The sequence below is a fragment of the Trachemys scripta genome, chromosome 7 (assembly GCF_013100865.1).
Source record: "Trachemys scripta elegans isolate TJP31775 chromosome 7, CAS_Tse_1.0, whole genome shotgun sequence".
NCBI lineage: Eukaryota > Metazoa > Chordata > Testudines > Emydidae > Trachemys > Trachemys scripta.
In genome coordinates, this window is record NC_048304.1 from 4,389,518 (window position 1) to 4,407,506 (window position 17,989).

The window sequence follows — 17,989 nt, forward strand, 5'->3', positions numbered from 1 at the left end:
CTTGTCACAGAACTTCCAAGTGCATCACACACTGCATTTCCATCCACCAACCAGAATCCTCACCCCCCCGAACACCAACCCTCTGCCCCAGCCCTGAGCCCTCTCCCACACTACAAACCCCTTGGCCCACCCCGCCACATGAATTTTGTTATGTGCACCAATATGGAGGTGTTATGTCACACATCACCTCCATATTGGTGCACATAACAAAATTCATTCCTCACATGGGTGGGAAAAATTAGAGGGAACACTGCCTACAACCCACCCTACAAGCAGAAAAGTACAACGCTGAAACTTGCAAAAAAAAATCTTCCTTCTTGATTTCCATCCCTAGAAAATATTTCAGGTAGAAATGAAAATGCAAATTTATTCTAGTAACGAACAAAGTTCTGCATTTAAAAATACTTCGGTAGTGCGTTCTGACACCCTGACTCATGTAGAGTAATACCTTGCTAAACAAACAGTCCAACTGAAATCAATGGGATCACTCTTGAAGTAAAGTGCCAATCAATATAAGTACGGGGATAAGAATTTGGCCCTTAATGTTTTAATATTACTTCCTCCTTATACATGCTGCAGCCACGATGAAAGAAAACTGCTTCACCTTTCTGTGATGTGTCTAAAAAGGGTAGTCACCTTGTGGCATATCCTGCATTCCCTGCACATCCAAACTCCCAGGGCAGGCAATGGGAATTCTGGTTGTGCAAGAAATGTACCATCAAGTCCTTGGTGAGCATGTCTAACATTTCTATTATGTTCAAATAAGAATAATCCATGTACAACACAACCAGTAATAAACCAAAATGCTTTAAACAAATCCAACAATGACTGTAGGCTGGGAAGAACAATTCAGTACTTGCTTTCAAATATTAAGTCCCCAATACAGCATACACTTATGCATATGCTTAATTTTAAATGCATGAGTAGTCCAATTTCAATGTTTGTACAGTGCCTAGCACTATGGGGTCACAGTCATAGATGCTACAATAATACACATAATAAATAATAATAAGATCTGTCCCAGGCTTATAAAGTTAATAAAATAATGTGTATGCTAATAGAAAGCTTACATGATTTCATTCTGTTGAGCTGAAGTTAGTACCGTGGATTTGGTTGCTCCTTTCTGCTTCAAAGGGAAAAGATCATTTGGATTGCTGTTTCATTTATAATTAATGATGACCTAATCTAAGATTTTACATGCAGTTTTAAAATTCAGATTTCATTATGACATGTATAATTTTTGTAATGAACGTTGTCCTTCATGTTTGTGATTGGCATATGGTTAATAGTGCTATATTAGATTAAATCTTTAAATAAGTGAGATTAATGTAACTGCAGAACTGCATGTCTTATTTTACATATTCTGCTTTTCTTTTTAGGCTTTTATTATGCATTACTGCTGTATCAGAAATCTGCCCTAGTGTTCATTTGATTTCATTATAAAATGTAGATAATAATAGTTTCGCTGAGAAGTATTTTGTGCAATATTTCCAATATGCTGAAACATCAAGACCCTGAGTGTGAATATTTTCATATTAAATCTTTTTTCACCTTTTTCATTTTGAAAGACATTGTTTAAAAACCAATAATAATTAGTTCATTCTTACAATTTGAATAACATGAAAGTTAAAAAGGAATTGTTCCCCATGATATGAGGCTCTCTACAATTATAATTTATCTTAATAATTCTAAGGTCACTGACTTCAGCAGGGAGCCAACATTTAAAGGGTTTTCAGCCTGTAGTTCAAACTCTGGGGATGACACCAGCTGTGTTGCCCTACTTTATTATTTATGCAGATATGATCTGTCTAGAAAATGTCCACTGACAGTTCAGAAATATTATAGCCACTTCTGCGACTTTATTTTACCCTAAACAAGTTGCCTAATCTTCCCGGCTCTTTTTGTATTGCAAGAAAATATGATCTATCAGACAAATGCAGAATTCTGAAGGATACACTAACATTTCTATTGCCTCCTTATTTTAAATGCTTTAACAAGTCAAGTCATTCTATCGCTCAACTAAATGTACTGCACCCACATATACATATACTACAACTAGACTTAAACATAACACTAAAGGTTTAGAGAATATTCAGGGCCAGGTTGCACAAATACTCAAAACTCAGACAGTGCTAGCACTAAGATTGCACATGAAATGTCAGCTCCCCCGTGTGTATGCTTTACAATACAGTTATCAGTTACAGGACCAGTACTGTTTCAAATATATTTTTTCACAGTCTTAGATGCAAATTCTTCCATTCTTATACTCCTATTGTTAAAATGGTGAAAGATATCTTTGTAGACTTAGACCTTTTTATATAAGCTCTTGTCTGTTTAAGGGGTGAAATCTTGACTTTATGGAAGTCAGTGGGGCCAGGATTTGACCCAAAGTGTATATTTAACAATATATCAGCACCTACATACAAATCTTTTCTACCAGCAGCATTTCCTATGTTAGATGCAGTTCAGACAGTGCATCAGTTAACTGTGAAGCTATCTCAACAGCAAGCTACACAGATAATTCAGCTGTGGGGTGTATATAGAAAAGCAAGTTTTCATTATTGCTCTGTGTCATCACTTAATATGTAATATATTATGTAAATGTAGTTTCCCCCCTTTCCTATAAATGACTTTTAGGGACTCAGTTTTCTGACATACACAGTGATACAAGATGCTACACATATGTTAGATGCAAGACTAGGTATATCTTGCACTATCAGGAGTTCTTCTGCACATCTCTTTTTGAAATTAAACATTGTGAAGCCCCCAGAGCATTTAACTAAAACCCAGGACATAGTAAAACTATTGCTGGAATCACACCCAATGTTAGCATCATGGCCCTTCAAAAAAAAAAAAAAAAAAAAAAAAGGAAGAAGAAGAAACGAAAATAAAGTATATAAGGCCCTCTCAGAGGAGATAGCATTGGGGACCAACTTTGTGATCAAGCAACGTAGTGTAGGTTAAATAACAGCAGTGATTTTTTGGAATGGGGGGTACTGATTTATTCGATAAAGGTTTTTTAACTTGTTTTTTTCACAAACACACAACAATATACCAGTGTACAGAAGTTGCTGGTCGGAGAGAGTCTACGGAGAGAGAAACCTTGCCGTGTAAGAGAGAGCAGCAACCGATGGAAAACATTTAAAGTTTCAGGTTGTCCTGAGGTATTTTTCATTATTTAGGGAAAACACAATGGAAAGTGAAACTGAAAAAAGGAAGCACTTGAAAACAGGAGTGGGGCTGGGGTCAGGGCCAGCTCCAGGCACCAGCCCACCAACCATGTGCTTGGGGCGGCGCCTGGAGGGGGGCGGCACGGCGGGGCCCCGGCCGGGCTCGCCGCCCTCCCCCCGGCGCTCTGGCCGGTCGTGGATTGCGGGCCCACGGCCAGGCTCTCCGCCCTCCTCCCAGCGCTCTGGCCACTGGGGGCTCGCCACCCTCTCCCCGGCGCTCTGGCCGGTCAGGGAGAGCGGCCCCGACCGGGCTCGCCGCTCTCCCCCCGGCGCTCTGGCCGGTCGTGGATTGCAGGCCCGCGGCCAGGCTCTCCGCCCTCCTCCCGGCGCTCCGGCTGGTCGGGGATTGCAGGCCCGCGGCCGGGCTTGGCGCCCTCCCCTGCCGCAAAGCCGGCCCTGGCTGGGGTGCTCCCTCTCATGAACAGTTCCTGATTTGGGTGCTGGACTTCTGGTTGAGACCATGAGAAGCACCAGAACTCCAACGAGAATCCAAACTAGAAATGAGGAGTGTCAGGCAGCACTTTGGTTTTGACCTTCTGGATTCACTCATGACCCAAAATGTCTATTCCAATCCAATACCCCATTAAACCATCTGTTGAGGTCTCCGGTTACAAATGAATCAGAGATCTTATTCTGTGGAGGTGCCGCCTTGATACAATATCCCCTTTTTTTTAATTGACCCTGATTACTTTAGAGTAAGTGTCAGAGCAGGTTTATTAGGCAGGACATAGATGAAAAATTCCTTCCTAATCACATTGCTAATTATACTGCCTTTTAAATATGAACCTGCACCAGCATTATAGTTTTAAAATATACTGGGCATATTGATTCCTGAAGGAATGTACTGCATGTTCGTTGTCTCTTGCCCTTTCTTAGGTGAAAAATGAATGGGTTTTTTTTAAATGCAGGTGAATATCATTCATACCCACAATGTTAGCAATGCCGACTCCTTTGTGGGGAGAAGTGAGTTGCATTATGCCCCTCTCAAATTCATTTTGCATCATCATGCCCATGCATATGGTAGCTCCCTACAGAGCCTCTCAACATCACTCCAGAGTTGAACACGTGGTCACTATAGAGCAACAGGAGTCATTCCCGCAACAATCCCAGATCCTGCTGGCCAGGGAGGGATGAATCCAGTTCGCCTCCGATTTGCATATCCCACACAGTAACATGTGGCACTTCCGTCAGAGTACTGGAGCAGTCTCTGATTATAAATCCTTCTAATCTAGAGATCTTTACCCAGGCTTACCTAATTTGTACACTACCATGGAAAGCAAGGTGTTTCCCAGTGAAAATTAACATGGTGAGAGATTGTGCTCACATTTTATACTGGTGTAAAACCAGGCTCGTTCTGTTCACACTGGTGTAACAGAGGGCTGAGTCTGTGCCATAAAGAACTGTTATTTTTGCACTTGCAATTAGTTATGAAGACACATTTTTAATACATTTCCTCCCTTTGAATAAGCTGTAGGTCTGGTAGAAAGTATACAGTATATTGACATTAACAAATGTCAGTGTGGTTTTAGGCTGGGAAAAAGCAAACAGTGCAAAAGGGAATATGCGTTGAGCATTAGGGCTCCTAATTAGCTATTATAGGATTCCATTAATCTCTTCCATTGACTAGAAGAGTTATGGTCTCTGAGGCTCATTTGTCTTAAGATGGAAGAGAAGCGTAACCATAGCCTTGTGGCTGAAGATACCTGCAAGAAAAAGTACTTCCCATGTATCCAGTTACATTAGTATGTTTTGTTAGAAAAGGTTTAAGGAGAGATTCTTCAGATTAGACAGTCACCATCAGAGCAAATGCCTTCAGACAACAGTGTGCCATATCAGTACAGTGTGGGTTTTAGCATAGATTTCCCAAGCTATGTGTGACCAAAAACACACCCTCCCCAACTAGGTTAATTAATGCTCTTAACTAGGAGGTTTTGGGGGCATTACAGATGGGCAAAATATGGCCCCAAAGTGCATTAATTTGTGCCAGCTCCATTTAAGAAGAGAGCTGGAAATCAGAAGGATACCTTCTAGCACACCGCATCAAATTTAGATCATGTACCTGAAGGCCTTGCCAAACGACTCCATGTCAGTTTAAATATCTTTAGTATCACTACTTTCTTGTGTATATCAGGGAGCATGAAGGTGTATTTATGGACTGGGAAGAAGGATTCTGGATTCAGTTTGTCTGTCTTGTCTATGTAGATTATGAATTCTTCAAGGCAGGGACTCGAACAGGTGCAGAGAAGGGCTACTAGGATGATCAGAAGAATGGAGAACCTGCCTTACAAGAAAAGACTTAAGCAGCTTGGCTTGTTTAGCCTAACAAAACAAAGGTTGAGGGGGGGAGATATGATTGCTCTCTATAAATACATCAGAGGGCTAAACGCCAGGGAGGGAGAGGACGTATTTAAGTTAAGTGCCAATGTGTATACAAGAACAAATGGATATTAACTGGCCATCAACAAGTTTAAGCTTGAAATTAGATGAAGGTTTCTAACCATCAGAGCAGTGAAGTTCTGGAATAGACTTCCAAGAGGAATAGTGGGAGCAAAAAACATAGTTTGTTTCAAGACGGAACTCAATAAGTTCATGGCCGGGATTGTATGACAAGGGTTCCTGCAATGGCATATGGCCATTAGAAAATATCTCCAACAGGGAGGGCTCTGAGTTACTACAGAAAATTCTTTCCCACGTGTCTAACTGGTGGGTCTCGCCCTCATGCTCAGGGTCTCACTGATCATAATATTTGGGGTCGGGAAGGAATTTTCCCCCAGGACAGGATGGCAGATACCCTGGGGGGGTTTCACCTTCCCCTGCAGCATGGGGCATGGGTCACTTGCTGGTTTGAGTAAATGGTAGATTCTCTGTAACTTGACGACTTTAAATCGAGATTTGTGGACTTTGTAACTCAGCCAGAGGTTATGAGTCTGTTCTGTGGTAGATGGGGTTCTTGACCTGAAATGTGCAGGAGGTCAGACTAGATGATCATGACGGTCCCTCCTGGCCTTTAAGTCTGAGTCTCTTACTATGCGTATGTACGGTGCCTACCACGGAGGTGTTAAACACCTGGCCCGTGCCAGATCCAGCCCACTCAATGTATTTATGAACCCTCCACCCCATGGCATATTCAGATTCTGTAGAATCTAACCTTTTGTATTTTTTTATTAAGTTTCTAAACTTCATGGCGGAGAAGTTAGGTAGGCTTTCAAATGCTAAGCACGTGTAACTGTTACAAGTACTATTTTCTTGGTCTGCAGGCAGGTGGAAACAGAAGCTCTGGAAGTGTGAACTCCCCCTCCCCCAGTATTCTCATTGTGATGTTCATCTGCCTCACGTCAGCATTATTAACTATTTCATTGCTGATCATTTTATCAAATGGGATGGGAAACTGGGTTGGGGTGAAGCCCATGGAGGGACTTGGGAGTTGCTATAGTAGAGAACATACAGAGGAAAGAGAGGAGGAGAGAGACGAAGAGAGAGAAGGGGGAAAGAGACAGAGAAAGCTGCATGGGGAAGGAAGAAAAAGAAAGAGCAGACTTAGCTGTGGTTATCCAGGTGAGGATACTTTGTCACTGAGCAATAATGATAGCTAAAAGTTTAGTTAATACATAAGGACCATATTCTGTCCTTGATCTTTGCTACCAAACGCTCATTGAAATCAATGGGAATTCAGAAGATTGAAGGGAATTTGTCATCCTAAATGTATGCCATGGCCATCATTAAAAATGGAGTTTTGCTCTCTGCAAAATTGAATTTGACACCCTGATCTAATGCAATGGGTCCCTGATCTCACCTCGATCTCTAGGCTGTACTGCAGGACAAATAAATCATAATAATAATTAATAGCACTTTTTCTGTGATTTTTGTATGATGTGAAATTCTTAACACAGCAACGGTTATTTTCTAGGAAGCGCGGGACGTACTTTACTTTGTGGGAGAGGGAAGATTCTTTTACATACCGTTGGCACTACGGTCCCTGTGATCCATGAATGTCTTGGCTGTAAAAACATAAATGTATCTTAATGAAATACTATTATATTCGAATATTCTAATATACCATTGTTGGGATTTAAATATTGTAAGTTGCTAGCGATATTCTAAGGCCGTTTGCTAAAATGATCGTACTCTTATCAAATGTTCTGAATGTTCAAAATTACCATGATGAGGTGATCAGATTATAAATACATATTAAACAGTTGCCCCTGTAAATAAACTAGAAGAAAGAGAATATTTTCCCCTCCGGCTGATTCAAGTTTGAAAATGTCAGTAGATGCAAACAGCTCCCCCAAAGCCTTACTTGAGAAAATTACAGTAGACGAGTAATGACACGGTCATTAGTAACTGCCAGGAACCAGAGAAAAATCAGATTTTCAGGGTTGGCGCTATAAAATTCTGGCCAAAGTAGAACCGCATTTACACATACTGTATATTTGTACCCTTTGCTAAAAAAAGCGTATATGAAAGCTTACTGGTTTATTAGTTTGCCAAAGATCTTTCACTCTGAATACAGTAAATGTTACATGTCTCTTTGTTTATCTTTAAATTTTGCTGAATATCTGTAGCAATATTTGGATTTTTTTCCATCGTAACATAGATATTTTTGAAAAGCAGGAGAATGCAGAAAATACTGCAGCTGTAGCACAAAACCATGTGGGAGGAAAAATACATCACAGATACTTGAAGTAAACATAAGCCACACATGTAACCTTCAGAAGGATATTAAATAAAATACATAAAGGTCTAAATAGTGCCTTGAGTGATGCAATCAGACAATAGTAACCATTGGGCAATAAGTTATTGCACATGCTGAAAATAATCACACTTGTGTTGTAGTGCATGACAATTTGTAAATGCCCCGTTGCGAGCATTAACTAATTACGCCCGGAACGCACAGGGATTTTACCAATTGAAGTGGTGAATGTAGCAACATTGAGACCCCAGAAATAAGAGGGCTTATCTAGATGAACAGAGCAGCTGGGGTGTAAATCTTTAGTGCACTAGCATGTTACATCCTGTTTGTCCATGTGGACCCTGCTACCACACACACGAAGTTCCAGAGTGTGCTTTGATTGAGGCTACATTTCCACTACAGCACTTACAACGTCACAGCAGCATCGGCGTAGCTGGTGCTTGTGGTGGAGACAGGAGGGAGCTCTCCCATTAATAACTCCTGCCTCCGTGAGCGGCGGGAGCTATGTCGGCAGGAGACGCTCTCCTGCCAACATAGCGCTGTCTGCACCAGCGTTTAGATAAGTGTAATTTACATCACTCAGGGGTGTGGATTATTCACACCCCGAGCAACGTAAATTATACCGAAGTAAACTGTAGTGTAGACAAAGTCTTACTCCACTCTGAAATAGGATTAGGTCAATGCACATTAGAGAGCTTTGAGCTCTAGGTAGTGGGTTCCACACAGATACTTAGACCTTATCTACGCTACAGGTTACTTGGTATAATTGACGTCGCTCAGGGGTGTGAATAATCCACACCGCTGAGTGATGAAAGTTACACCGAACTAAGCGCCGGCGTAGATAGCGCCATGTCGGTGGGAGAGCTTCTCCCGCCAACGTAGCTACCGGCTCTCGCAGAGGCAGGAGTCATTGAGCCAATGGGAGACTCTTTCCCGTCGGCTCAGAGAATCTCCACCAGAAGCACTACAGTGGCACGGCTGCATCGATGCAGCTGAGCCGCTGTAAGTGCTGTAGTGTAGATGTGGCCTCCGCGTGCTGCAGATTGACACCCCGTTTGCCGCGCACTGATTGTTCCTCTAGACAAGCCCTGCCTGAGGTGGGTACCCCTACATCCCAGCTTTACCAGGACTGGCCTGGTTTTTCCTGATGTCTTGATTTCCGAGGGACTTCTTCCAAAACACTGGAAATGTCCTTAGGTTTTTATTGCATTCATTGAAACGTTGGGTTTCTTCATCATTCAGAGTGTTCCTGATTTATTGCGGTACGGAATAGAAATGGCTCTGTGGTTAGCAGTCCAGTAGAGTGAATGTGCCATGTTAGGAACGGGGTTTGGAGTGAAGAGAAAACTCACTACCCACACTGTTCTTTTGCTCCAAGTGAACGTTAATGATGCTCGTATAGTATTTCATTACAGATTCATTGGGATGCTACTGTACTGTAAATTAAAAAGGAGAAATTCCTCCACTCCGGGAAATACACCTGTGTCGCTGCTGAGTCAGGAGCTGTCAGCAGTGATACAAGGCCCATTTTTTAAAGTATACTTCGTCTTTTGTGTGGCTATTCTGTGACCCTTAAAGAATTTGTTGCCACAAAAGTGCTCCAGGTTTTGATTGTCACCTTACCTGAGAACTCACAGCTACTTTCCTTTTTAAAATACCCCCAGATAAAATACTCCCAAAAGTATAATTGACAAAATGGTACTGTAACTTTGTGCTAAAGGATAGCTTTGCAAAAATGCATTACAAGGCCAAAACCACTACTCATATTTGTAATATCTAGGATTAGGTATGATGTGTGAACAGTCGCACCCCGATATCAGTAACCGATATGCAAAGATTTCTTGTAAGTATATACAGTACAAACCATGCCACTAGAGAACTCCAATACGGCACAAGTGAACTATTCTATGACCTGATGTTGAAGATGGAGTTATGGATCTCTCAGTCTCAGATATGAAACATATCAGCGTATTTACAGAAAAAACATGACCTAGCAACTCTGAATATCTTTCTCTTTCTACAGATGACATGGAAGCCATTCCTGTCAAACAGTTCATTAAACATATCAGTGAGCTCTATTCTAATAACCAACATGGCTTCTCAGAAGACTTTGAGGTAAGTTTCATTAACCTTTAATGAAATAGCGTTTTCCTAACTAAACATTCTGTGTACTCACAGTAAGGGACAAGCTCTGGTTTATTCCAGTCACAATGGACCAGGGTTTGCTACCATCACTCACACTAAATAATACCTTACTTCTTGAGTAGCCCAGGAGGAGTAAAATACGACTCAGCCCTGGTCTACTCCTGGGTGGGGAGAGATCAATCTAAGTTACGCAACTTCAGCTATGTGAATAATGTATCTGAAATCGCCGTACTTAGATCAACTTAGCATGGTGTCTTCACCACGGTGAGTCGACTGCTACTGCTCCCCTGTCGACTCCACCTGCACCTCTCACGGCGGTGGAGTACAGGAGTCGATGGGAGGGAGCTCGGGGTCGATTTATCGCGTCTTGACTAGATGCGATAAATCGATCCCTGCTGGATCGATCGCTGCCCGCCGCCGATCCGGCAGGTAGTGAAGACATATGCTAGGGTGGTAGAATCTGCCCCTTAGTAAGCAAAGTTAAACATGGGCACGGAAATTGCTGCTCTTACCTGTTTATCTTGGGCCAGATCCCAAAGTCCTTATTCAGTTTTATACTCACTCCTTACTCAGAAAAAGTCCCACTGAAGTCATTGGGCTTTTTGTCAGAGTGAAAACTGAGTAAGGGCTTCCAGTTTGGCCCACAGTATTTATATTATGCAAATATTTTAAAATATCTAGGCCAGATTCCGATCGGAGTTACACCAGTGTAAATCTGGAACACCTCCATCAACATGAAACTGAGATTAGAATACAGCCTTTTCTCTCTCTAAATCCAGGTACATGACACTTACGTATTCTACACCTAGTAACAAACAGGTTGGGAGCTTAGCGATCAATGAGGGATTGAACCTGCAATTGTTACACATGCTGAATAACATGGGTAGCCTGAGTGATGCCCATGGAACTACTCACAGGGTAAGCCCCAGACAGTGTGAGTAAAGGTTGTAGTCCCAGGCACTAATGAGTGAGAACAGTCATTCTGTAGCTAGCATTAACAGGAGTTCCTTTCCATCAGTTCACAATGGAGGTTGGAAATATTGGCACATAAAAGGTATTTTCAGCTGAGAAATCTGGTAAATGGTGTGCAGCTGTGGCATTGCCTCCACTGAGGGCACAGTGAGACCACAATGGGTGAGATTCATCACTATATGCCTATTTTAAAATGTTATGGATGGATCATAAAGGCAGCTGTATTTATAAACACCACCACAGAACAAAATTGGTGGTCTAATATCTAAAGCCTTGTCGCTGAACGCAATAAAGACAAGACTATCTGAAGGAATTGTCTTTTATGGGATCATTTAAAACATTTACTGCCTCTGTTTGGTTGCCGTCTGTGTGAGCGGCTGCATTGTCTGATACCCAAAAACTATTGTGTAAGTCATAGATATTCGGTATTCATGAGAACGGCAAATGGGTGAGGTGTTAAAGTGATTTAGTTCAGTTGGCTGCTGGCTGGATGACTGAGCAGGAATATTGAGGCATTTAACAATGTTGATGGTATTCAGGACAAACATTTATCCTCCAGAGAGTAGAATCTGATCAGAATGATCAAATGCGACTCAGGCTTCTCAATTATTTATGAATTGAGCCCCCAGTGCTATTCATCACAGCTGGTTTTGACACCATTTAATTATTCAAAATAATCAGCTACACATCTGTAAACTTGATCTGACTTAATATAGGCTTTGCTTCAGCTGTCTCAAAATCATTGCTATTAACAAACGTTGGAGATCTTCCACCTGTGTGTTCGGCAGAGGAAAACACGGCTGTAATAGCCTTTTCTTCCCTTCGTACTGGAACTCCCCTCTGTGACTGCTACTCCATGGTAGCTCGTCAGGAGAGAGAGCCAATTAGTTCTCTTCTTGGGAGTTCACGATCTCCTATGAAGGGAAGTAATTTTCTTTGGGGTGTACCTATTCCCTAGGCCAAATTCTGCTCTCTGCACTGGTGTATAGCTGGAGTAATTCCTTTAATCAGTAAAGTAACTCCAGATTTATACTGATGTAAGAGAGAACAGAATTTGGCCCATGTTTCCTTAAGAACAAGTAAAAATGGAATCTCTTCTCCTGAAAGAGAGGTAGAATGATCATCTTGAAAAGTTAATGGATTGATACAGTTGTGAGGAAACACCGCTTCCTTTTGTTGCATAAGGTCTCTTGCTGACTCATGGAGGGACCTGATTCTCCTCTCACATCAGTTTCACCCCAGAGACATCAGAGGAATTGCTCCTGATTTACTCTAGTGAGATAGGATAATGAGGCCTGGGTGGATCAATACGAACACGTTTTATTAATAATAAATAATAATATTATTATTATTTCAGAATAATATATTTCAGAGTAATATTTTCAGAAGCATCTAAGTTACTTAGTGGTCTTAAGTCCCATTTTCAAAAGTGGCTTTCTGTCTTAGGAGCCTACGTCTCATTGACAGTCAGTGGGATTCAGCCTCCTTACTGCCTAAGTCATGGCTGAAAATGGGACTCATGTTCTTAAGTCACTTCGGCGTTTTTGAAAATTTTACTTGCTGTCTGTAAAATGAAATTGGAAAAAGAGAAAACAGGAGCCTGGAGGCTGAAAGAATTGTACCCAGCACAGGAAAAAAAAGTAAGTTTTCCAAAGAGAGCCAGCCCTCTTACTGGACGGGGATATTTGAGTGTGAGAGGAGGTCCCAAAGTAGCTTCAAAAGTTCTGCAATAGGAAGTTTTACCCTTTGTGTCTTTGTGAAATAAACTGAAGAGGGAAATGAGCGTGATGGGAACAAGTGAGGTCTGCCCTGTGTAGAAGGCACGAGTCGTGTTATGTTTGATTAATCTTTTTGGTATAAATCCTCTCCTGTGTTTTTGGGAGCTTGCCTTGAGTTGTACTGGGAGCTTCATTAGACGAGGAGCATTCCTTTGGAAGCAATGTGTCCAAATACTCCAAATTGCCTCTGTCTTAAAATGAGTTGTAATTACAGTGAAATATTTTGTGAATATGCTTGGGGAGCATTTTATGTGAAAGAAGAAAAGGACTTTGAACTCACAAGCTTCCCCTGGAAGGTAGATCCAAACTACATCCATATTCCCAACAGGGAATCATATTGCAAGTCGATGCTTTAGTGGCTAGTTAGCTAGTCTTTCTTATGTATAGACAATGGCTAAGGTTAACCTTGAGAACAATGAATTTATTATTTTTGAAGTAACTAGAAATTAAAGTCCAGAACCTGATTGACCAACAAAACAGCCTTTTAAAATGATGCCCACAATGGATGGTTGTCCATGGTGCTTTCTGAACCTCCTCTTGAAATTTCTCAAGTAGGATTTCTGGTCTTGCTCCAACTCTGAAGAATATAAATGAATAACAATAAAATTCCTGTGAAATCCAATGGGATGCAAAGCCCTTTTTGCATTGCTACTTAAGAAACAGCTCCAGCACCTTTTTCCTATGGCACAGGCGTCCTAGGTTGCATCTGGACCATTGTGTCTCTACTGCATCTTTGGGGTAGGATGTGGGTGTCCCATACCCCATGTGCAGTGCAGCAATGCTCTGTGGTATGCTGCCAGGGATTTTTGGGGGTGCTTCTACAAGTATGTAAGTCAGCAGGCCATTCCAGCCCACTTGGAGGAGGGGGAAAGAGGGGAGCCTGAGAGAGCATTCCTCCACCTCTGCGCAGTCAGACTCTCTGGGGTGTTGCTGGATTTGGCCCTGAGAGCTCCTGTATATACGAGGCGATAGCTCTCTGCCTCCTCCTAGAGTGAAGCTCTTTCTCCCACAGGGGACCATCTTTTTCTATCCTCAATTAGGCCTATTACTAGAGTAAGACAGTGAGTTTTGTTAGCATAGCTGTGTCCTTTGGCTCTAAGAAAGGAAAATTGGACCGGGAAATCTCCAAAGAGCCAGCTATGAATTTTTATAGCATAATACACTATTTGGATTTCATAGATCAGATAATTTTATTTGCCACCTCCAATTCTTTAGTGGGTGGGTCAGCCCTGCTGCTGGAAAGATTAGATTGGGTAAATGTAAACTTCTCAGACCTGTCTGCTGCCTGTAGACGCATGAGGGTGGTGATTCACTGCCAATTTGGAGTCTGAGCAGGCTAGCTGAACTGAAGGCAGGCTGTCTACCTCCCTCGTCACATAAATTGAAAATATCTTTATGCTCTAGTGACACCTTCTCGGAAAGCTCTGAAATATAAGAAAACAGCATAAATCCATATCTTTTGAGATGTGGCACAGATCTGCTACCTTTGTCCTTGCAGCTGTTGCAGTTTGGGTGTCACTGAATATTTCTTATCAGGTGATCCATAATGTTTCTGTTTCTGAAGAGCTCAGTTGAAGACTGAGAAATCACTGTGTTTCCAAACTTTTCCTGACGTCAGTGGGAGTTAGACACGGATCCGGGCCTAAGGCCTAGTCTACACTAGAAGAGGTTTGCCAGTGTAACTATGCTAGAATAATTGTATTGGCACACCCTCCTATCGTCGACACAGCCTCCACTGGCCGAAGACAGGTTTTTGCCAGGAGACTTGCATCAACGCAAGGGCTTTTGCCCTTATAAAAATGTCATTAAAGGAGAAAAATCACACTCCTAACTGATATTTCTATACCAGCAAAAGTTTTAAGTGTAGACCTGGCCAAAAGTTGCTACAATCAGAGATTAACATTTTAATATCCCAGTCTGTGCATTTCCATATTGTATTGATCTTCTGAGGGATAGACTGGAAAGACCAAAGATGCATGTACTGTGATGCTGCCTGATGGAGGAGCATCCATATTCCATCACAGACTCTTCCTGAAATCTAATATTCTCATTACCTCGTTGAATGTTTAACCCCAGGAAACAGTTTTTGTAAATTCACAAACAAAATTCAAGGGAAACAGTACAGCAGCGTAGCCCAAATCCTGGACTTTCTGTTACTAATTGTGTATATTATGGTAGCACCTGAAGGCCTCGATCCAGATGAGGGCCCCGTTGTGTTCGGTGCTGTACAAACAGGCGGGTTGACCTGCTCCCTGCTCCTAAGAGCTCATGCGCCAATGAAAGAGAAGATGCAACAAGCAAGTGTAACAAAACAGTGGGAGGGAAAAGGGAATGTGACGATGGTTGTCCCACTGCCTATTATCGCTTCTATATTAGCTTGTGTTGTTTGTTTTGTCCCTGCTTCTGTTGTTTATCCCCAACCACCGCTCTGTGTAATGTTATTGAAGGATTTATACCTGTGCTAGATTCTTAGAAGATTCTATGCTATACCTATTGCTAGATCCTTGCAAGCTACTGGGTGAGTATCAGTACGTCCTCTTAGCCTTTGCCGTGATAAGGCAGGACCTGCTGCACGATTTACAAAAAGTTGGCACACAAGAGTCCTATGATTTTGGGGCCATGATAAAAATGATCTTAGTGATGAATGAACTAGTTGGTTTCATTCTCAACATACCAAAATCATTTTCAAACATAACTACTGATCTTTTTTTAATATATGCCTGTAAATGAAGCTCCTTTAATCTACTCATGTAGCCTCCCGATCATTGTTCATATGCCTACAAATCTGACGTTAGGAAGGCAACTGACCTAAAATAATGGGAGACATGTAATGCCCACAAAATTCAAGTCAAAAGACTGGGTTCACAATCATCCATTCCAGTGAAACTTTTCATTAGTTCACGTTACCAGATATGTAGCAATTTGATTTTACGCTTAAATTTTGTGAAAATTCTTTGAAGTTTATAAAACTAATCTGTAACTTGTTTCAGAAAGGCAATGAAAATGAGTCATTAAATCTTGGTATATTAATTGCCAATTAGTATTTGCATGGACCATGTCATTAAAGCTAAATTAGCCATCATAGCACTGAATATAACATTTCTTACAGTAATTAAAGGTTGATTGAACCCAAGTATTTTGGGTTCTTGAGTTGTCAATAAGTTGAAAAGGACAAAACAAGAGCATTATCCATTGATCTTCAAACACTAGTGTGTTCTGAGAAGTTAAACATAAAAGACACCAGTATACTAGCTAGCCTGAATTAAATTCAATAAAAAGAGACCAAGAAGAATTTAAAAAAAAAATGCTCCAGACTCCATTGCCCATAATAGTCCAACAAGAATCCTTCAGTTAAAACCTGAGGTTCTTACACCTTACAGTCAAGCTGATAGTGGAGTTTACCTGAGTAAAAACTCAGAGTGAGGATGTCAGGATTTATTTGGCCCCAAATTAATGGTGTTTTGCATAGAGCAGCAGAATAATGTATACATTACAACCTGCAGAATGGAATATACAGAAGAGATAGTGACATTGTGGGAGGATAAGTAACTAGAGTTCCACTGTATCTACCTACATCGTCTCCTGTCTTGTCGACTGCAACCTTTTGCCCCTGGCCTCTGCGACACCCACAACACCCCATGATAAATGTCGCCACTAAGATTATCTATGCTGCCCGCCATTCTGAGAATGTCACACTCCTCTTTGATTCTCCACTGGATTTTCCACAACATTTTAGGTTTCTTATTCTCTCCTTCAAGGCCTTTCATCACTGTGCTCCTCCCTACATTTCTGAGGCTCTCTCTTACCGTGGTTCCCCTTCCACCGGCTCTGTCAGCCTTGATCTCCCCATCTCATCTGTGCATTTCTCAGACAACTGGTTTTGTACTTTTTTCCACACTGTCTCCTCTGCTGGGAACACCCTCCCTGAACTAGTCATAAGGCAACTGTCCGCCTTTAAAACACTTCCTCAAGATCCAGCTCTACCATGAATCCTGTAGGAAGTTAGCCATCTAAGCAGGACGTTTAGAGAGAAATGATCATTATATTTTTAGAAACAGTTGATTGTTTTATCCCTTTGCCACATGTTTCCTCATCTTCAGCCACAAATGCCCACTCTGATACCATATTTATCAGTTTCTCTTAGCTGTCAGCGAAAAGGGCCAAACCATCAGTATACATTAGGCTTGTTTCTCCTACTAATTAATTCTATAACTAGGGAAGAGAAGTGGACTCACCACCTCTGGGCTCAAAATCGTAGCTACCCCATTCATTTTCTTTTTCCTCCAGGCCAAAAAACTCAAAACTTTCTGAAATTCCATGTATTGTTATCAACTTAGCTCTTGGCCCTCGATACAGCTCCTCTATCATCTCCACTTCTTAAAGTCCCCCTCCCATAGACCCATCTCAATATTCCAAACACCAGCTCCTGCAGAACCAACTCATATGCTTTCTCAAGATCAATAAAAGCTACATAGCAGTAATATTCTCCATTTATCATTCTTTCACACTTCTCTCTCATTGCAAATTTATATTATGCTTTCACTTCCTAAAGCCATGTCGCGCCTCTCCTTTATTTTCCTCCACCTTGCATCTCAACCATGCCTCCAAAATTCTCTCAAGGACTTTGAGAAGCTGACTTAACAGGTGATGCCCCAATAAGTGTTTGGATCATTTGCATTACCCTTACCCTTCCAAAGAGGCACAATCAATCCCATTCTCCTGTCATCTGGTATCCTTGCATGATCCCATCAAACCCATAGTCATCTATGAAGCCACTTTGCTCCAGTATGTCCAACTTCCTTGATCATATCAAGAGTTATCTCATCTTGACCAGTCTTCATCTTCGGTGCTGCTTCTACCTCCTCTACAGAGATTGATATATTTTGAGGTTTCTCATAATTGTTGGTGGTGCTTGCATTTGAAACTCCCTTTTCTCATTCAACAGCCTTTGACAATATTTTTCCATACTTCAACCACCTCTTCAGGGTTAGTCACCACACAGTTCCCATCCTTCACACACAGATTTCTTCAGATCTTGTATTTCATTGTTCCTCTCTTTTAACAACCCCAAAACCAATTTTCTGCTATCATCTTCCTCCAGCTTTCTGTATAATTCCTCCTAAGCATCCATTCTTGTCTTGGCAACTGCTTTCTTAGCCTCTTTTTTTTTTTTT

The 17,989-nt window shown here is 41.5% G+C and overlaps 1 protein-coding gene across 5 annotated transcripts in view; it reads left to right on the forward strand.

Annotated features, from left to right (window-relative positions):
- Positions 1-17,989, forward strand: part of PTPRG (protein tyrosine phosphatase receptor type G) — a 607,840-nt gene that overhangs the window by 560,794 nt on the left and 29,057 nt on the right. For all 5 annotated transcript variants that reach the window (XM_034776330.1, XM_034776331.1, XM_034776327.1 and 2 more), the window contains one exon: positions 9,944-10,035. In XM_034776330.1, coding sequence (XP_034632221.1) covers positions 9,944-10,035 — 92 coding nt within the window. The remainder of the gene's footprint in view (positions 1-9,943; positions 10,036-17,989) is intronic.